Genomic DNA, 20,825 nt, shown 5'->3' with positions numbered 1-20,825 from the left:
GATTTTCTCGTGTGGATTGTTCTAACAAACTCTATTGTAAATCACATAAGTGTCCACATGGGCTGTAACAATGGCCTCAGGCAAGGAGTGAAAATTCTGCAGTTGATGAAAGGATACAATGCTGTTGAAAGCTGAAAGTTGATGAAAGGAAACAATGCTGTCATGAGTCTGAACCAGCTTCGCACTGATCTTGAATGCATAAGAAACAGGAAACAGTTTTCTAAACACAACCCTAACACTTCTGTTCGGTAGCTCCTGGTACTCGTGATTTTGTAAAGACAAATACAAAATAAATGACTGACATTATCAACTTCATACTTTTTCCAGAATGAGATTTTCACTCTGCAGCGGAGAGTGCGCTGATATGAAACTTCCTGGCAGATTAAAACTGTGTCCCCGACCGAGACTCTAACTCGGGACCTTTGCCTTTCGCGGGCAAGTGCTCTACCATCTGAGCTACCGAAACACGACTCACGCCCGGTCTCACAGCCTTACTTCTGCCAGTATCTCGTCTCCTACCTTCCAAACTTTTCAGAAGCTCTCCTGCGAACCTTGCAGAACTAGCACTCCTGAAAGAAAGGATATTGCGGAGACATGGCTTAGCCACAGCCTGGGGGATGTTTCCAGGATGAGATTTTCACTCTGCAGCGGAGTGTGCGCTGATATGAAACTTCCTGGCAGGTGGTCGGGCACACAGTTTTAATCTGCCAGGAAGTTTCATACTTTTTGATTGGTTACATATGTACTGTGAATGCAAGGAGTTTATTATGATAACATTGTGTAGATAATGCCAGGAGAGTTTGCCATTGCTTGTACATCAGCATTGTGTTTGTAAAGTAGCAGCTTGTTTAATTGTTGTCGATTCGTTTCTTACTTACTTGCTTTCTTAGTTTTTACTGTTCATGTGTTATACTGATCTACATTGAACAAGCATTTGTTTGTCAAAATGGAAGTGATACATTACACAGCCGTACTACAATTATTGGTGCAATGATCTATGGAACATGTATACAGTGGATAAATAAATAGCATTCCAACTACTAGAGTATATAACACCGAAAAGTAATGATGTTACAGAGATCATTCAAAAGAGTAACATGATTAGACTGTGACCCGAAGCAGTTATTAAACCAACAAATAACACAATCACGATGAGATGAGATAGCTGCGACTGAAGTTCTTGAACCACTAAGTGTGCCAAGGAATAATGGAACAATAATAGGATGCTTACCTGTATTACCGGTTTTGAAACGGTGGACCGTGACTTCAGGATCAGATCCTGAAAAAGAAATTAATACATATCTCAGTGGAAAAACTGAACACGCATTTCACGTCTTGCTATAACATTGTTATTCTTTATAATACACAGAGTTATAAAAGAAAAAAAGAAAATTTTTTACCTTTTAACGAATTTCGGTCACTGAAGTTAGTAGCTGTGGCTACTGTCACAAAAATGTAGATGGAAAAGATGATGCTTCTGCAGACCATCATGAAAGGACGCAAGTACTGAGCCAAGTATAGATATTTTCCGTCCAAATATATTCATAAAATGTGCACACTGTTGATCAACCTGTAAGTTTATGAATAAATATAGTTACACAACCAATTTCATTTCTACACGCTATATATCAAGTCAACTAGTAAAATTAATGTTTCAACCTAACTTAGATTACGTTACATAACAAAATTCGCTGTGGCCAATACATGCTGACTGGTTCTGCTTAAATATTAACCGCCAATGTTTCCGAAGCAGCTGAGTTATCGTAATTCTATTTACATCTGATTAATTGTGAGAAAATGCGAAAACAGAAAATTTGAAGGAGAAAATACCGTTGATGACGTACAAGTGGTTCTAACTTCAAATACCACGGAGTGACACTGCCGTCAAATAGCAGACGTTTGGATGATATAAACAATAAAAGTGGCCTGGCCAAGCGAGCCGTAAAACAACTAAATTGTATCCCCTGGAAAAACAATATAACATGCAGAACACAATATACCATCTAGTAATTCATTGTCAAAAGTGTCACAACGTATAGAGAAAGGTTGCGGTAGCTTACAAACTGAAAGACATCCTGTTGGCTGTCGAGCTTTTCAGAGCATTCATACAAGGTTGGCGCCGGTGGCGACACCTTCAACGTCCTGACATAAGGAAAGTTTCCAACTGATTTCTGATACACAAACAGCAGTTGACCGGCGTTGCCTGGTGAAAGGTTGTTGTGATGCCTCGTGTAAGGAGGAGAAACGCGTCCATCACGTATCCGACTTTGATAAAGGTCGGATTGTAGCCTATCGCGACTGCGGTTTATCCTATCGCGACATTGCTGCTCGCGTTGGTCGAGATCCAATGACTGTTAGCAGAATATGGAGTCTTCAGGAGGGTAATATGGAGCGCCGTGCTGGATCCCAACGGCCTCGTATAACTAGTGGTCAAAATGAGAGGCATCTTATCCGCATCTCTGAGTCAACAGATGGGAACGTTTGCAAGACAACAACCATCTGGCCGGCCGAAGTGGCCGTGCGGTTAAAGGCGCTGCAGTCTAGAACCGCAAGACCGCTACGGTCGCAGGTTCGAATCCTGCCTCGGGCATGGATGTTTGTGATGTCTTTAGGTTAGTTAGGTTTAACTAGTTCTAAGTTCTAGGGGACTAATGACCTCAGCTGTTGAGTCCCATAGCGCTCAGAGCCATTTTTGAACAACCATCTGCACGAACAGTTCGACGACGTTTGCAGCAACATGGACTATCAGCTCGGAGATCATGGCTGCGGTTACCCTTGGCTCTGCATCACAGAAAGGAGCACCTGCGATGGTGTACTCAAGGACGAACCTGGGTGCACGAATGGCAAAACGTCATTTTTTCGAATGAATCCAGGTTCTGTTTACAGCATCATGATGGTCGCATCCGTATTTGGCGACGTCGCTGTGAATGCACATTGGAAGCGTGTATTCGTCATCGCCATACTGACATATCACCCGGCTTGATGGTATGGGTTGCCATTGGTTACACGTCTCGGTCACCTCTTGTTCGCATTGACGGCACTTTGAACAGTGCACGTTACATTTCAGATGTGTTACGACCCGTGGCTCTACCCTTCATTCGATCCCTGCGAAACCCTACATTTCAGCAGGATAATGCACGACCGCATGTTGCAGGTCCTGTACGGGCCTTTCTAGATACAGAAGATGTTCGAGTGCTGCCCTGGCCAGCATATTCTCCAGATTTCTCACCCACTGAAAACGTCTGGTCAATGGTGGCCGAGCAACTGGCTCGTCACAGTACGCCAGTCACTACTCTTGATGAACTGTGGTATCGTGTAGGAGCTGTATGGGCAGCTGTACCTGTACACGCCATCCAAGCTCTGTTTGACTCAATGCCCAGGCGTAACAAGGCCGTTATTACGGCCAGAGGTGGTTGTTCCGGGTACTGATTTCTCAGGATCTACGCGCACAAATTGCGTGAAAACGTAATCACATGTTATAATATATTTGTCCAATGAATGACCGTTTATCATCTGCATTTCTTCTTGGTGTAGCAGTTTTAATGGCCAGTAGTGTACAATTTCAGACCGCACAGAAAGAAAGGGCCCACTCTATTATAGTCACAATGTATGCCAGACACAAGATAGCCAAAATGAAAATGGCAACAGACTCCCCATGAATTTAGAAGAAAATTAATAACCAAACAAACAGTTTGAGCTATCATAGCGCAGAAGATATCCAATGAAAGCTAACATGTATACATCGCAAAAGGTAACAATTCATTTATTTCACATGTTCTAAAAGTTACACCTAATTTTATAAGATTATGATTGTGTAAATGTTTGACTATTCGACACAAATGTAGGTCGTTTTCTATATTGTAACTCCCACCCTCCACCCTGCCTCCAAGTAAGTTTTTGCCTATACCAGTTTTGTTCATGTAGTAATCAGTCAGATTATAATTGCTCCAAACCATACAGATGTATGTAGATATATATATTCACACATTCATTTTAATTTTCGCATCATTGCGAAATTGTGCATCACTAGTTACGCATTATTTCCATTAGGCCTGCTTCAGACGGGAGCGAATGGAGGTAATACAGCAGAAGGAGCATCCGCTGACAGCTTTCCAGTATCCATCTGTCGACGACAGTTCGCTTGTACCCGTGACCTGGCGTTTACCCTGGAGCGAACGCACGGGAACGCGAGGCAACCAATGAATGCTGAACCGCTTTTAGTAAAACTATACCAGAATGACAGTTCATACAATTTTTAATATCAGATCATCCCTACATACAAAAAATTATACCCTTTGTCAAAAGTAATGGGAACTTTGTTTGACCAGAGAACTTTATGTGGTATACACCTTTTCTATGCTTCACTACTTTCCACGAAAGTTTGAAACACCTCTTTCAAATAAGAGAAAAGGCGTACGGCAATGTACTGTTGTAACTGGACACTCTCATGCAGTCAGTCGTAACTCAATGTATTTGGCCATTCCATCAAAGATCTTGTTTAAAAATTAAACCTTAATTTATGAAGCACTACGAAATAAGTATTTTGAGGCAGCGTGTTGTAGGAATAAATGAATAACCATCCACACCTCCGCTCTCCACTGCACTGTACGGTGGCGGGGAGCACTTGCGCCCGCTCCGCCGTGGCAACAGCCTCGCTACAGCTTTTGGTCCCCCCCCCCCCCTCCCCCCGCTCGACATTCTCCTACTTGTCTGGCCGAACTGCGTCAGCACCACGGGGAAGTCCTGGCGTCTGTCGACACGCTGACCGCTTCCCGTTGACAAACCGCCGTTTCGCAGTGCTAACATTATTAGCTCACAACTTCCAGGCTTGCAGCAACAGCATCTACCGCAGCGTCTGTCAAAAAAACCCTAACTTGCATCTATATCTACATGTTGTCGTTGTGATCTTCATTCGAGTGTCTGGTTTAATGCAGCTCTCCATGCTACTCTATCCTGTGCAAGCCTCTTCATCTCCGAATAACTACTACAACCTACATCCTCCTGAATGCGCTTAGTGTATTCATCTCTTGGTCTCCCTCTACATTTTTACCCTCCACGCTGCCCTCCAATACTAAACTGGTGTACCCGTTGATGCCTCAGAACTTGACGAATCTATCGATCTTCTTCTAGTCAAATTGTGCCACAAATTCCTCTTCTCCCTAATTCTGTTCAGTACTTCCTCATTATTTACGCGATCTACCCACCTAATCCTCAGGATTCTTCTGGAGCACCGCATTTCGAAAGCTTCTACTCTCTTCTTGTCTAAACTATTTATCGTCGATGTTTCACTTCCAGTGACGACTACACTCCATACAAATACTTTCAGAAAGGACTCCCTGACACTTTAATTTACACTCGATGTTAACAAATTTCTTCAGAAACACTTTTCTTGCCATTTCCAGTCTGCATTTTATATCCTCTCTACTTCGACCATAAGTTATTTTGCTCGCCAAATAGCAAAACTCATCTAGCACTTTAAGTGCCTCATTTCCTAATCTAATTCCCTCAGCATCACCTGAATTAATTCGACTACATTCCATTACCCTCGTTTTGATTTTCTTGATGTTCATATCTGTATCTATATTCCGCAAGCCACCCAACGGTTTGTGGCGGAGGGTACTTCGTGAACCAATATCATTGCCCATTTTTCCTGTTGCAATCGCGCATGGTTAGCGCAAAGAACTATCGGTGGGAAGCCTTCGGGCGGGCACGAATCTCTGATTTTATCTTCACGGACTTTTCGAGATTGACATAGGAGGGGGCAATAGCTGTTGCTTCAAAATGAATATACAGGTTTTCAGGTATCGTAGCATTTATTACTTCAACTTACAATTATATATAACACATCAAATGAAAGAGCAACCCAGTTTAGTTTGTACAGTTGTGCACAAAGGGAACGGTATGTAACGACCAAGAGTGACTGATGAACGTGTTGAGGGAGTGATAGTCTCTTACACGTAGTCCCAAGAAATCAGTTCGGAAGGCTAGTCGTGAATTAGGAGTTCCAGTAACGTCTGTGTTGTTTAAGGAGACGCTTACAACTACGTCCTTGTCGAAGCTTTAATGCCTGCAGACTACGGTTTACGTGCCAACTTTGCAAACGAAATGCTGCTGCATGACGATAAAGATTTTCTGGATTGTGTAGTCTTCAGTGATGAATGGACATTTCACCATAGCTGGAAGGTGTACACACACAAAGTGAATTGAATGTTTTGTGTGCCGTATCCCGGCGAAAAGTTTATGGGCCTTTCCTTTTCGATGAAGCGACTGTAAGTGGTGTTTCTTACTTGAAACTGAACAACAGGACTTTATTTGGCAACCAGATGGTGCGCCACCTCATGAACTCAGTACGCGACTGGTTAAGCGACGCTGTACCCGACCACTGGACTGACCTCTCACATACGGTGTGACGCCGTACAGATTTTACATGCGGGGATTCTTAAAGGATCGTGTGTATGTGTCTCCGTTACCAGAAAATCTACACGACTTTAGAAGCAGCATTGTTGCAACAATTACTCCAGACACACTGATCAAGATTTGGAAAGAAATCGCCTATCAGCTCGATATGTGACGAATGTGCTCACAATGAACACTTGAAGAAAAACTGTTTGACCTATTATTTAAAACGGTAAGGTGAATGTAATAAAATGCTACAAAGCCTTAAAACTTGTATATTCATTTTGAAAGACCCCGTATATTGGTTGACTCTTCCAGGAACGCACGCTCCCGGAACGTCTAATAGTAAACCACACCGTGATGTAGAACGCCTCTCCTACAACGTCAGCATCTGGAGTTGCCAGAGCATCTGTCTGATTCTTTTGTGCCTACTAAATGAACTTGTAACAAAACACGCTCGACTTCTTTCGATCTTCTCTATGTCCTCTATCTATCCCATCTTCAATCCTATGTGGCACGAATCCCTGACTGACGTGCAATATTCAAGAACTCGTCGAACGAGTGCTCTGTAAGCCACTTTCTTTGTTGATGGACTGCATTTTCTAAGCATTCTTCCTATGAGCATCAGTCAGGCATCTGCCTTACCCACAATTCATTTTATGTAGTCGTTCCGTACGCATGCGCTTTAACATAATATCAAACTTCCTACGTTATTATGTCAAGCGGATAGATCAAATTTTAGTTTCGAATACATTTACGCTTCACGCCTGCCCTTCCTTAAGCTGCTTTTGGTTTCGTTCGGTTTTCGTTTGGCGGTGAGGTTTGGGCTACGCGTAACTTTTCAATGTGCCTCTGTTTGCTTTCATAGGAGCTTTCTAGGATGGTCATCGAACCGCAGTTAATCTTTTCTGCCTCTCGCACTGGACACATTGCAAACTGCAAGCGACAGGGACTGGAGGTAACCACCTGTTCTAACGATATATCATAGCGGTCAGCGAACTGGACCACCCCACAGCTTTCATGTGCCAAGTCAGCCTTGCCAATCGTTCGCAGTTTCGCAAACAGTTGGTCAGTGCTGCGCTGCTGCTGCTGTGGTTGTCAAAGTGTAAACACGGTTGTAGCTCCATTACTTTTGCCACATGTGGTTTGATAAAAACTTGCCTTTGCGACGTAATTTAATACAGCCAAGGGTTGTTCCAAAGAATGCTATGAACTTCATCAGGAGTACTTTTAGTCCTACTTTGTTTTATAAACGAGGAGTAACGTTTTTTACACAGGAGGAAAATTATGAGTGAGCCATCAATTGGTAACATCCAAGTAGATTCCAAGTAAATGGTATCAATGAAAGTCAGTCATACATTTCACGCGTGTTTGTTTTGATTGCATTCAAACAATAACAAAGTAGCTTCTTTCTATCTGATTAAACACAGCAAATATTGAAAGCTATAAAACTCGCCTGTGCTTTTCCTCTATTTAAACTGAAGTCGAGATATTACTCCCGGCAACTGTTATTAGACTACGGTGAATAAAGTTCGCACATTCCACAGGAGGAGACGGATACATGTCGTCCAGGTAAGTGTGGCAATTAATATGCGATGCCCCATGACTGCAGCTTTGAGAATGTTTACTCTAGATTGGAAAAGTTTAAGTAATTTGGACGTACCAGCGAAACTTACACGTTAAGTACGATGGACCACCTAAACTCCCAGCAGCAAATAACTATGTGCAACGACGAAAACATAACTATTTCACTGTCAGATAGCGAGACAATAAGACAGGGAATTATTTTTTTCTCATTTTGTACAGAATGTTTCAATCGGAATCGTTTGAGAAATTGTTACCGCCTTCGTGGACCTCATGGTGACACTCACAGCCTAAGACGGCCAGCGACGAGCGCCTGAGAAAGCTCCGCTTCCGCAGTCCAGCGTGATCCGGTCAGTTATGAACTACACGACATTTATGGTTCGAAAAGGATGTTTACACGCTGAGTGAAAAATATGAGTTTTAGAAACTAAGAAACTGCGACTGGCAGATTCGTGTCGTAATGTCAACCGACTGATATTGTACGTTAGTTTCGGAGCTACGTTTCGACCAATTTTTGGCTCGCCATCTTCTGGCGAACGAACACATTTCTCTTGAAGAGCAAATCAGAGCGACTCGCTGAGACACACTGCCGTAAAAGAAGTGGCACTTCTTCAGGAGCGGAAAATTTGTTCTCGTTTCCTTAGCGGTTCAAAATCTTCACCCCGTTCCCAACAGGACGGCCTAATCCGTGAAGGCATTCACGCCTGCGCAGTCTCACACTTGAAAAGAACGCCAACAACAAACTCGGCCTTTAATTTCCACGAGTGGCTCCGTATTGCGAGCGAAGAGCCGCGATGTGAGGAGGCGAAACGGGAGGGGATCTGACACGCAGCCGCGAACCACTCCAGCAGCCCCTCCCACAAGCTGGAGGTGGGCAGGCAGCTGCCTGTCTGGCCCTGAGGCGAGACGAGAAGGTCTTAAAATTCGTGACTCGCCACTGCCAGCTGCGCGCCGTTCTCCAGTACTAAGTTCTTCCACACTTCGCTTCATAAATTCTCATCTCACAAGCGTCTGCTCTGAAACAAGGAAGGCAGCGCGTAACAGAGGTGCTGGCTCGGCGCTCCTACCTGCTGTACGCGCACACTCGTGCACTGCTGCAGGGACGGAACACCGAGTTTTGCGCTCTGACGCGTCTCACCGCTGGCACGCCTCGCGAGCGACTGATCCACAAGACGCGCGTCCGCGGCTCTGCACTGTTGTGACCCCCCCACTCTCCGGACGCTTGAGGAGAAGGCGAAACTCGTGGGGCACGACCGTTCTCTCCATCTTTACCGAAGAAATGAGGCGACTCGACACTTCCTACGGCAGAACGCTGCATTCCGTGTGAACCATTCGACCTTCCATTTGCCTAGACGTCAGCTCAGCCCCCCTCAGTGACGATACAACTGACTTATGCAATTAAAAACAAAAGATGCAGGTAAAGAAGTAGTTCCAGCTTCCTAGATTTCTGGAAGGCATCAACGCTGTACCACATCATCTACACTCTGTCCCAACCGATATACGATCGCACTGAGTGTCTTCGAAGATATGTGACTGCTTCCACGAATATCTGACTGATGGAACCGAGTATGTTACAGTGAACGAAATTAACAGAATTAACAGAAACGGAATTAAGAGGCCGGGCTGATAAATACTGCCTCCGCATTTTTATGTGAACAGTTTTAAAGCTATGAAAGTCTGCAGGCTTTCGTGGCCGTTGTCACTGAAGTTAAAATCTTCTGGGTTATTAGGCCGCGTCATTGTTCGACGTTTTGACCCCTCTGCTGGGATCTTCCTTACTAACGTCCCAGTATCAGATACAATGGAGATCATAAGAGAGAATGTTGCTCCAGATGTTTGTGACTTAATCGAACTATGGCTTCGTCCGAGCTATTTTAGATACAATGGTGAATTCTATGAACAGGCTGACGGCCTTGCTATGGGCTCACCCATTTCACCAGCTGCAGCTGGCGTTTTTATGGAACATTTTGAGCAACAGGCCTTACGTAGTGCTCCTTTGAAGCCTTCTTGCTAGCTCCGTTATGTGGACGATACATTTGTTATATGGCCACACGGCGAAGAATAACTTCATGCGTTCCACAATTTCTTAAATGGAATTCACCGCAAAATAAAATTCACCTTGGAGCTTGACAGTGAGGTCGGTCTCCCGTTCCTAGATGTGTTGGTATACAGAAGATCTGATAACACTCTGGGTCACAGAGTGTACAGAAAGTCGACTAACACAAACCGGTATTTAGATGCCACTTCGCACCACCACCCCGCCCAGAAGCAAGCAGTACTCAACACTCTGTCTTCACGTGCCTTCCGTATCAGCGATGACGACAACTTAGAATCGGAGTTGAATTTTTTAAAGAGGACATTGAAGGCAAATGGGTATGACAGTTATTCAATCGACAGGGCTTTTAGGCGGAATATTTATACCGTTAATAAGAATGACGAGGAGCCGCCTTCTCACTCCGTCAGGTTACCGTTCGTTTCAGGGGTCACTGACCGCATAAGCATAATTTAAAGAAAAATGGTATTCAGATCTTTCTTTAGTCAAGACTTTTTCCGACGGAAAACGGATGCACCTGATTACCCCCACAATGCACGCGTCTATCAAGTGTCATGTGGCTACGGCAAAGTGTATATAGGCGAAACGGGAAGAACTGTTAAAGAACGCATTAAGGAACACGAACGGCACATGCGGCTAAAACAAAGTGCAAAATCGTCAGTTGCGGAACATCACGAGAACTGTGGCCCTGACATCGATCTTAATAACGTACGTGTACAGGCTAAAGAAACAAACATTTATAGAAGCAAGGTCCGAGAAGCGGTTGAAATTTCTAAGAATGCATCTAATTTCAATAGAGAGGACGGCTATAGGCTTCCGGCGTCGTGGCTCCCCGCCATCAAGGAAGTAAATACGCTACCGCTGTGTAAACAACACGCTGCAAGTCACCTCGGCGGACAATAATATTTTGGGTAAACATTCCCCCCTCTCTTGCTCTGTCCGTTTCGAATCTAGCCACTGATGGCGACCAACCAATAGCGGTAGCAGGCATTCTAACCAATAACCCTTCTCCAGCATAAGTGTGGAACAGTAGTGCCTTTCTGTCCAATGATGATGACCGCCAATGGTATCCACAGGAGATGAGCTACCAACGCTCCTTCTTCTGCATTAGCCTATGACTGTGGCCCACCAATGGTAGCCATATGAATTTTAACCGATGCTATCTCTACTCCAGCACGAACGCCAGAAAACTCCCCCTTTATAAGTGGACGCGGCACTCGTCTCTGACAGTGTTCTAGCAGTAGGTCTTGAGGACGATCCCAGCAGAGAGATCGAAACGTCGAACATTTTAGAAGAAACATGACGCGGCCTCATAACCCAGAAGATTTTAACTTCAGTTTTAAAGCTTTTTGAATAAAATAAACGCTATTAGTAGCCTACACCTTTACTCGTCGTTAACACATATTTGCAGTCATCTGCCGCTAGAAGGCTCCGAATTGGTGCGTGTGATATGACAGTGTGCAGCGTAGCTACGAAGGTCCGAGAGAAACAGCCGGCTGTAATCGAGTTTCGAACTCTAGGAGTTCGTCGACCCATGGGCAGCCCTTTTCTTCAGTATGGCAATGGAAGACCACACACGAACGCTGCGAGAACTGCAACAATCCGGCCCCTCGGGCTCACATTTATCAATCATCCATCTGATTCCAAAACTTAAAGCTTCGACGACTTCACTTTCACAGTGATGAAGTGGTGTAAGTAGTGGTAATGTTGTAGCTCCGTCAACAAAATCAAACATTTTCCAGTGACAGTATCAACAAACTGGTGTCGTTCGTCGCTAGGTTGACTGCCGACAAACAAATAAGTAGATATGAAGTATAAACAAGTAGAATGTTAATAACGTTGAGTTTATTCAAACAGCTGCAAGAGTTTTCACATAAACTATTCGGAAGAATTACTTTTCAGGCACGCTCGTAACATATGTATGCCCAAAGAAGGCTGATATAACAGCCAACGTTCTCAAAATGCCTAGGTGTAGTAACACTGCACACTGCACGGTGATGGCGTCATCTACATGAAAGTATCCTCGTTGGGCGATCGTAAGGTAACTCACAGAGAACTGTAGAATTTTTTCACCTGATGTAATAAATGGCAGCTCTCTTCAGCCGTGAGTAAATGTAAAATAATGCGTCTAAGAAAGAGAAAAAGCGCGGCGGCACCCGATTACGAGATTATTTTCGGCATAAGTATTCGCATAATTATTGAGGGGTGAGGCTAAGAAGCGATATGAAGTGGACCGGCGCGGAAGGACTCTAGGAGAGGGCGGTTACCCCCTGTGAAACCTCTGGCTGGTGCGAGCGCAAGGCGGGCGCTGCTACAGTTAGAACTGGCCGTTGTTGTCCATAGGAACGGTCGAGCAACTTAAATCAAAGAAACATTACCCTCTTCAGTGAATTCAATGACCCGATGTTCCACAAAGACTCCACCACAATTCTGCGGCCACAGTATAGCCAGCGTATTACCGTGAGAATGAGGTGAGAGACATTGGAGGGAATGAGCAGCCATTTCTCCCTCGCTCAAGAAGCGAATCGAATAACAAAGAAAGTCCACAATATGAGGTCGACGTACCCTCCGGCATTCAGCGTTCTATTTCGTGTGGTTTAGGTGCGCAGATGTGCAGCGTTGTGACAGTTACACTGTATTTTAAGCTGGAAGATGTGTCGCTGTAAAAACAACATGATCTTTCTACTCATTACAGAAAGCATCTACTTTACATAATGCGTGTGAGTAGTAATATTTGAGATTTACAATGTACTCTTTAAGACGTTGTGTTCAGTTCCAGAATCACAAGTAGCGTAGGAGAGGTTAAAGTCCCTCAATTTATAGTTTTTCTGATGTTGCAAGCAATCACGAATCCATTTTCCGCGATTTTAAATTGAAGTTATAGGATGGATTGTTACCTGTTACCTATTCAAATACCAGCTCTGCCTCGTAATTAATTGCAGAGAAATTCACAATTTAACTAAAACAAAAACTGCTAGGTTTTACCCCAAAAAATGGAGTAAAGGCCCGCAGTGCAGTTCGTTGTCCCACTGGAGATGTTGATGTTGTTGTGGTTTTTACCCCAAGCACTTCCCTCCAGTAAAAAACTGGTGACCATCTGATGTCTCAGAATGTGTCCTATCAATCAAAAATGTTCAAATGTGTGTGAAATCTTATGGGACTTAACTGCTAAGGTCATCAGTTCCTAAGCTTATACACTACTTAACCTAAATTATCCTAAGGACAAACACACACACCCATGCCCGAGGGAGGACTCGAACCTATCAATCGATCCCTTCTTTTGGTCAAGTTGTGTCACAGATTTCTTATTACCCCAATTCTACTCACTACCTTCTCGTTAGTTCGACCCATCATATCTTCATGTTTTGTGTAGCACCACATTTCAAAAACTTCTATTCTCTTTCTGTCTAAACTGCTTATTGTCAATGTTTCACTTCCATACATGACAACACTCCATAGAAACATCTTCAGAAAAGACTTCCTAACACTTAAATCTATATTTGATGTTAACAAATATCTTTTATTAGGAACGCTTTTCTTGCTATTGCCAGTCTTCTTTTTATATCCTCTCTACTTCGAGCATCATCAGTCATTTTGGTCCCCAAACAGCAAAACTCGTCTATTACTTTAAGTGTCTCATTTCCTAATGTAATTCCCTTAGAATCCCCTGATTTAATTCGACTACATTGCATTATCTTTGTTTTGCTTTTGGTGATGTTCATCTTATATTTTCCTTTCAAGGCACAGTCCATTCCGTCCAACTGCTCTTCCAAGCCCTTTGCTGTCTCTGATAGAATTACAATGCCATTACCAAACCTCAAAGTTTTAATTTTTCCTCCCTGGTCTTTAGTCCTTACTGCAAATTTTTCTGTTGTTTCTTTACCACTTGCTCACTATACGTCTTGAATAACATATGGAATTGGCTACAAACCTATCTCACTCCATTTTCAAACAGTGGTTCCCTGCCATGCCCCTCGATCTTATAACTGCCATCTGGTTCCTCTACAAATTGTAAATAGCGTTTCCGCTTTCAGTGTTGTAGCCCTGTCACTTTTAGAATTTGAAAGAGAGTATTCCAGTCAACATTTTCGAAAGGTATCTCTAAGTCTACAAATGCTATACATGTAGGCTTGCCTTTTCTTAACCTATCTTCTATGAGAAGTTGTAGGGTTAGTACAGCCTCGAGGGTCTCCACATTTCTCCGGAATCCAGTCTGACCTTCTCCAAGTTCTTCCTTTTACCTATAAAGAAGTTAGCATTTTGCAGCCGTAACTTATTAAACTGACAGTTCGGTAATTTTCACACCCGTCGGCATCTGTTGGATTTGGAATTGGAATTATTATATTCTTCTTGACATCTGAGGGTATCTGGTCTGTCTCGTACATCTTGTTCATCAACTGGAGGAGTTTTGTCATGGCTGGCTCTCCCAAGGCTAGCAATATTTCTAACGGAATGTTGTCTGCTACCGGGTCTTCTTTCGAGTTGGATCTTTAAATGCTCTTTCAAATTCTTCACACATATTATGTCTCCCATCTCATCTTCATCTGCGTCCTCTTCCATTTCTATAATGTTGCCCTCAAGTACTTCTCCGTTGTACACAAACTTCACCTTTCAGCTTTCCCTTCTTTGCTTAGGACTGGTTTTCCATCTGAATTAGTAACTGATATTCGTACAGGTGGTTCACTTTTCTCTAAAGGTCTCTTTAACTTTCCTGAAGGCGGCATCTATTTTTCCCTTAGTAGTATGTGCTTTTAAATCCTTACACTTGTCCTATAGCCATTCCTGATTAGCTATTTTCCACTTCCAATCAATCTCAATTTTTATTGGTTTGTATTCTCTTTCGCCTGCTACATATACTGCATTTTTATATTTTTTCCTTTCATCGATTAAATTCAAATCTCTTGTGTTACCCAAGGATTTCTTCTAGCCCTCGTCTTTTGCCTGCCTGATCCACTGCTGCGTTCACTACTTCATCTCTAAAGCTATCCATTATTCTTCTACTGTATTTCTTTCCCCTGTTGTTGTCAATCGTTCCCTAATGCTCCCTCTGAAACTCTCTGCAACCTCTGGTTCTTGCAGTTTGTCCAGATCCCATCACCTTAAATTCCTACCTTTTTTGCTATTCATTTAGTTTTAATCTACAGTTCATTACCAATAAATTGCGGTCAGAGTCTGCATCTGTCCCTGCAAACGTCTTACAATTTAAACTCTGGTTCCGTAGTGCTTGTCTTACCATTATGCAATCTGAAATCTTCCAGTGTCTCCTGATCTCTTCTTTGTATACAACCTTCTTTCATGATTCTTAAACCAAGTGTTAGCGATGATTAAGTTATGTTCTGTGTAAAAGTCTACCAAGCGGCTTTCTCTTTCATTCCTTCCACCCAGTCCATATTCACCTACTATTTTCCCTTCTCTATCTTTTCCTACTATCGAATGCCAATCCTCCATGACCATTAAATTTTCGCTTCGTTTAACTGTATTTCATCTCATCATACGTTTCTTCAACCTCTTCATCATCCGCAGAGTTAGTCGCCATATAAACTTGTAATGCTGTGGTAAGCGTGTACTTCGTGAACATTTTCGCTATGATAAAGCGTTCACTATGCTGCTTATAGTAACTTACCGGCATTCCTATTGTCTTACTCGTTATGAAAACCACTCCAGAATTGCCTCTATCTGACTAAGTTTTCACTTCGTCAGAAGTCCTGTTCCTTCTGCCACCGAACTTCATTAATTGCTGTTACATCTAACTTCAACCTATCCATGTCCTTTTTTAAATTTTCTAACCTACCAGCCTCATTGAGGGATCTAACATTCCACCCTCCGATTCGTAGAATGCCAGTTTTGTTTCTGCTGATTACGACATGCTCCTGAGTAGTCACCTTCCGGAGATCCGAATTGGGACTATTTTATCTAAGAGGACGCCATCACCATTTAACCACACAGTAGAGCTGCATGCCCTCTGGAAAAATTACATCTGTAGTTTGCTTTCAGCAGTTCGCAGTACCAGCACAGCGAGGCCGTTTTGGTTGATGTTGCAAGATCAGATCAGTCAGACATCCAGACTGTTGCCCTGCAACTACTGGAAACGCTGCTGCCCTCTTCAGGAGCCAAAAGTCTGGTACCGCGCGCCGCGGAATTTGAATACGCGCCAGATGTCATGGACGTCGAAGACCCATAGAGGTCTCTGCACCATCACGCCTTAAGCTGTGGCGGCGCGCGCCTCCTGGTCCGCTTTTAGTGTGAGGGCGCCACAGTGGAACACGTGGTCCCAGCGGGCAATAGCGGCGGCCCCGATAGCGTACTTAAGCGCCGGCCACTAGCTTAGCCAGTCAGTCTAACCTCGCTTACGTCGGGTTACACCTCGTTTTGCGCTAGACTGCTTGCTTCCCGGTTCGTGTACGAGTTTGTTTCCTGGTGACTCTGTTGTTCAGTCTTGTCGTATTCGTTCCGTCCTACGTCGGTCGTGTCCCTCCTCTTCCGTTGTGTTGTTGTTCGTGGGCCTCTCCGCGGGTCCCGTCACACCCTCCGCCTTTGCTACCCCCGCGACCGTCCTGGTCGCAGTTACTTTGTCTGGCCTCTCAACAGATACCCCTCCGCTGAGGCTGTACGTACGATACGGCTATCTGTATCGCTGAGGTACTCTAGCCACCCCACCATCGGCAAGGACCATGGTGCGTTGGGTGGGGGGTGGGGGTGAGGGGGGATGGAGATGTGAGGTAAATCTGCATAACAGTGGATGACTGAAAAAAAAAGGAACTGAAATGTCACGTAATTCTGAACATCAAGCATAAAAAAAATCTTTGCAGTGGTTAACAACGAAGATTTGTATTTCCACTCTTGGAGCTGAATGGATTTATGACGAAACGCCTGCCGGAATTTCTCCCACTGTCGGTTTTGGGCCCCAACCGCAACAACTATTTCCACGCTAAGCTTAAATGCTATAGTGACAACTAGTAATTCATTGATTCTTCCTTTCGAACCCTACATTATAAACCGCTCAAGTAAAGCATTAGAAAAATTACATGTAAGTAGCAAACTTACCTTATCTTCTCACCTCTGGAGCGACTTGCCGGGAGCAACTTCCATGGAACATTAAGTCACGATGGCACGGACCTACCAGCTGTTGGTCAACTCCTGAACCGAAGGCACTCTGTTCAGAAACTCGGAGTGGGTTTTAACACCTCGCGGACCTTAGGCCTTACCCCCCACCTATCCTACCTTAAACGTAGCACAAATTTCTCTTTCTGTTAGGGACGTGAAACTACACTACTGGCCATTAAAATTGCTACACCACGACGATGACGCGCTACAGACGCGAAATTGAACCGACAGGAAGAAGATGCTGTGATATGCAAATGATTAGCTTTTAAGAGCTTTTACACAAGGTTGGGGCCGGTGGCCACACCTACAACGTGCTGACATGAGGAAAGTCTCCAACCGATTTTTCATGCACAAACAGCAGTTGACCGGCGCTGCCTGGTGAAACGTTGTTGTGATGCCTCGTGTAAGGAGGAGAAATGCGTACCATCACGTTTCCGACTTTGATAAAGGTCGGATTGTAGCCTATCGCGATTGCAGTTTATCGTATCACGACATTGCTGCTCGCGTTGGTCGAGATCCATTACTGTTAGCAGAATATGGAATCGGTGGGTTCAGGAGGGTAATACGGAACGCCGTGCTGGATCCCAACGGCCTCGTATCACTAGCAGTCGAGATGACAGGCATCTTATCCGCATGGCTGCAACGGATCGTGCAGCCACGTCTCGAGTCAATAGATGGGGCCGTTTGCAAGACAACAACCATCTGCACGAACAGTTCAACGACGTTTGCAGCAGCACGGACTATCAGCTCGGAGACCACGGCTGCGGTTACCCTTGACGCTGCATCACAGACAGGAGCGCCTGCGATAGTGTACTCAACGACGAACCTGGGTGCACGAATGGCAAAACGTCATTTTTTCGGATGGATCCAGGTTCCGTTTACAGCATCATGATGGTTGCACCCGTGTTTGGCGATATCGCAGTGAACGCACATTGGAAGCGTGTACTCGTCGTCGCCATACCGGCGTATCAGACGGCGTGATGGTATGGGGTGCCACTGGTTACACGTCTCGGTCAGCTCTTGTTCGCATTGGCGGCACTTTGAACAGTGGACGTTACATTTTAGATGTGTTACGACCCGTGGCTCTACCCAGCATTCGATCCCTGCGAAACTCTACATTTCAGCAGGATAATGCACGACCGCATGTTGCAGTTCCTGTACGGGCCTTTCTGGGTACAGAAAATGGTGGACTACGGCCCTGGCCAGCATATTCTCCAGATCTCTCACTAACTGCAAACGTCTGGTCAATGGTGGCCGAGCAACTGGCTCGTCACAATACGCCAGTCACTACTATTGGATGGGCGCTAATGACCATTGTAGTTGTGCGCCCTAAAACCACAAAAAAACTACTCTTGATGAACTGTGGTATTGTGTTGAAGCTGCATGGGCAGCTGTACCTGTACACGCCATCCAAGCTCTGTCTGATTCAATGCCCAGGCCTATCAAGGCCGTTATTACGGCCAGAGGTGGTTGTTCTGGGTACCGATTTCTCAGAATCTATGCACCCAAATTGCGTGAAAATGTAATCACATGTCAGTTCTAATATAATATATTTGTCCAATGGATGACCGTTTATCATCTGCATTTCTTCTTGGTGTTGCAATTTTAATGGCCAGTAGTGTAGTTTAACAGCAGCTCATAGGTCCAAGTATGTAACAAAATTAATTCATATGAGTCGGTAACGAAGGTGTTTTCCAACTACGCTGAGATGGGCGAAACGGTTATTTTGTGGCTCCACTTACTCAATTAATCATTATTTTTTATCCTAGTTATTTTTAATGGCTTCTTATGAGTGGCTGTTATCTGTGTTGTATATGGTTCATAGAGAACAGATTGAGCCGTCGCCAAATGTTGCATTATAGCACAGACATTTTCTTGTCGTATTTGTAGAGTCGATCTTTCATAACAGTTAAATTTGCAGTGCAAAAATTGGAAACCGGTGTCTCTGTTAGACTTCTTGTTTCGGTGTAACATCAAGTGCCGGCACGTCGGACGGAAACGTAACGGCAGAGAAGGCTGTGAGACGACGTCAGCTGAATAGACTAGGACCGCACCACGAGGAGAACAGAGGCGCCGCTCGTGCCAGCCTTGGCTGGACTGGAAGTCGAGCACTAGGAGACGCACTAGAAGGCGAGCCGTCACTTGTGGTCAGTATTATTTACTTGTGTGGAAACTGTGTATAACAAAGGGCACTGAGTACTCAGGCCAACGGTGGAAAAGCTTTTTTGCTGAAAATATCTTATTCCTATGTTTTTTAGGGTGGTAAATCCAAATATGATACTTAAAAAACAGTATCACACACCATTTCTTCACATTTTACAGTTAAATTTATTGAATTAAGCGATCTTTTAAACAATTTAACAGCTTTTATATGGTTAAAATAATTTAAAAAGGAGGTGTAATGAATGTAGATGACGTTGGTAGCACTGCTTAGAAACATTTGCTGGCAAAAAAAGGTCGATTCTATTTTTAGATAACAGATGCTGTTGTGTTTACTGTTACCCTAACCACACTTTCCCGTTTCCTGTACATGTGCTCAGTTCAATGCCTAGCCGTGGTTGTAAAAATTCTGCTGACAGTTTTTGTTAAATTTGTGGTGAATTTTTGATTAAAAAACACAAAATAAACATGACAGACTTCGTGAAAAACGTTTATCTATCATACTTTGAATCTAAACTTGGTGATCAAGGTAAACCTTGGGCGCTGCATAAGGTATGTTATGTGTGTGTTGAAGATCTGAGAAAATGGTCCAAAGGGAGAAAAAAGCCTTTAGATTTGCTGTTCGTATGATATGGATGGAACCAAGAAATCATTCCGATGATTGCTCGTTTTGCAGTGTTGATATTACTGGTCATAATTCGAAAAACAAGAAGGTATATTAAAAGAAAAGATCTTATTGGCAGTTGGAACCAGCATATACATGTATAGAAAGAGAGAGCGGCAATTTTCCAAGCTTTTTCAACAAGAAGGTGATTTAGTGTACTGCTCAGTCATTCCCGGTCTGATGAATGCCTTTGGTATTGAATACAACAAGAAACACTGCAGGCTGTTTATTGATTCATTCAAGACTAGTTTAAAGGCTGTTTTATTACACAATGGTAACATGTATGCATCTATACCTGTTGGACGTTCTGTACATCTACATCTACATTTATACCCCGCAAGCCATCCAACGGTGTGTGGCAGAGGGCACTTTACCTGCCACTATCGTTACCTCCCTTTCCTGTTCCACTCGCGTAGGTTCGCGGGAAGAACGACTGTCTGAAAGCCTCCGCGCGCGCTCTAATCTCTCTAATTTTACATTCGTGATCTCCTCGGGAAGTATAAGTAGGGGGAAGCAATATATTCGATACCTCATCCAGAAACGCACCCTCTCGAAACCTGGACAGCAAGCTACACCGCGATGCAGAGCGCCTGTCTTGCAGAGTCTGCCACTTGAGTTTGCTAAACATCTCCGTAACGCTATCACGCTTATCAAATAACCCTGTGACGAAACGCGCCGCTCTTCTTTGGATCTTCTCTATCTCCTCTGTCAACCCGACCTGGTACGGACCCCACACTGATGAGCAATACTCAAGTATAGGCCGAACGAGTGTTTTGTAAGCCACCTCCTTTGTTGATGGACTACATTTTCTAAGGACTCTCCCAATGAATCTCAACCTGGCACCCGCCGTACCAACAATTAATT

At 44.0% G+C, this 20,825-nt stretch overlaps 1 protein-coding gene across 1 annotated transcript in view; it reads right to left on the bottom strand.

The window, feature by feature from the left end:
• Window positions 1-9,180, bottom strand: part of LOC124545395 (ankyrin repeat domain-containing protein 2-like) — a 53,707-nt gene extending 44,527 nt beyond the window's left edge. Inside the window, exons 1-3 of the mRNA XM_047124311.1 lie at window positions 9,048-9,180; window positions 1,401-1,570; window positions 1,232-1,279 (exon numbers count right to left, since the gene is read on the bottom strand). Of these exons, the coding sequence (XP_046980267.1) occupies window positions 1,232-1,279; window positions 1,401-1,491 (139 nt within the window). The 5' untranslated portion in view covers window positions 1,492-1,570; window positions 9,048-9,180. The remainder of the gene's footprint in view (window positions 1-1,231; window positions 1,280-1,400; window positions 1,571-9,047) is intronic.
• Between the last annotated feature and the right edge of the window lie 11,645 nt (window positions 9,181-20,825).

The sequence above is a fragment of the Schistocerca americana genome, chromosome 8 (genome assembly GCF_021461395.2).
Source record: "Schistocerca americana isolate TAMUIC-IGC-003095 chromosome 8, iqSchAmer2.1, whole genome shotgun sequence".
NCBI lineage: Eukaryota > Metazoa > Arthropoda > Insecta > Orthoptera > Acrididae > Schistocerca > Schistocerca americana.
The sequence above is the reverse complement of the archived record's forward strand: the minus strand, read 5'-3'. Positions and strand labels throughout refer to the sequence as shown.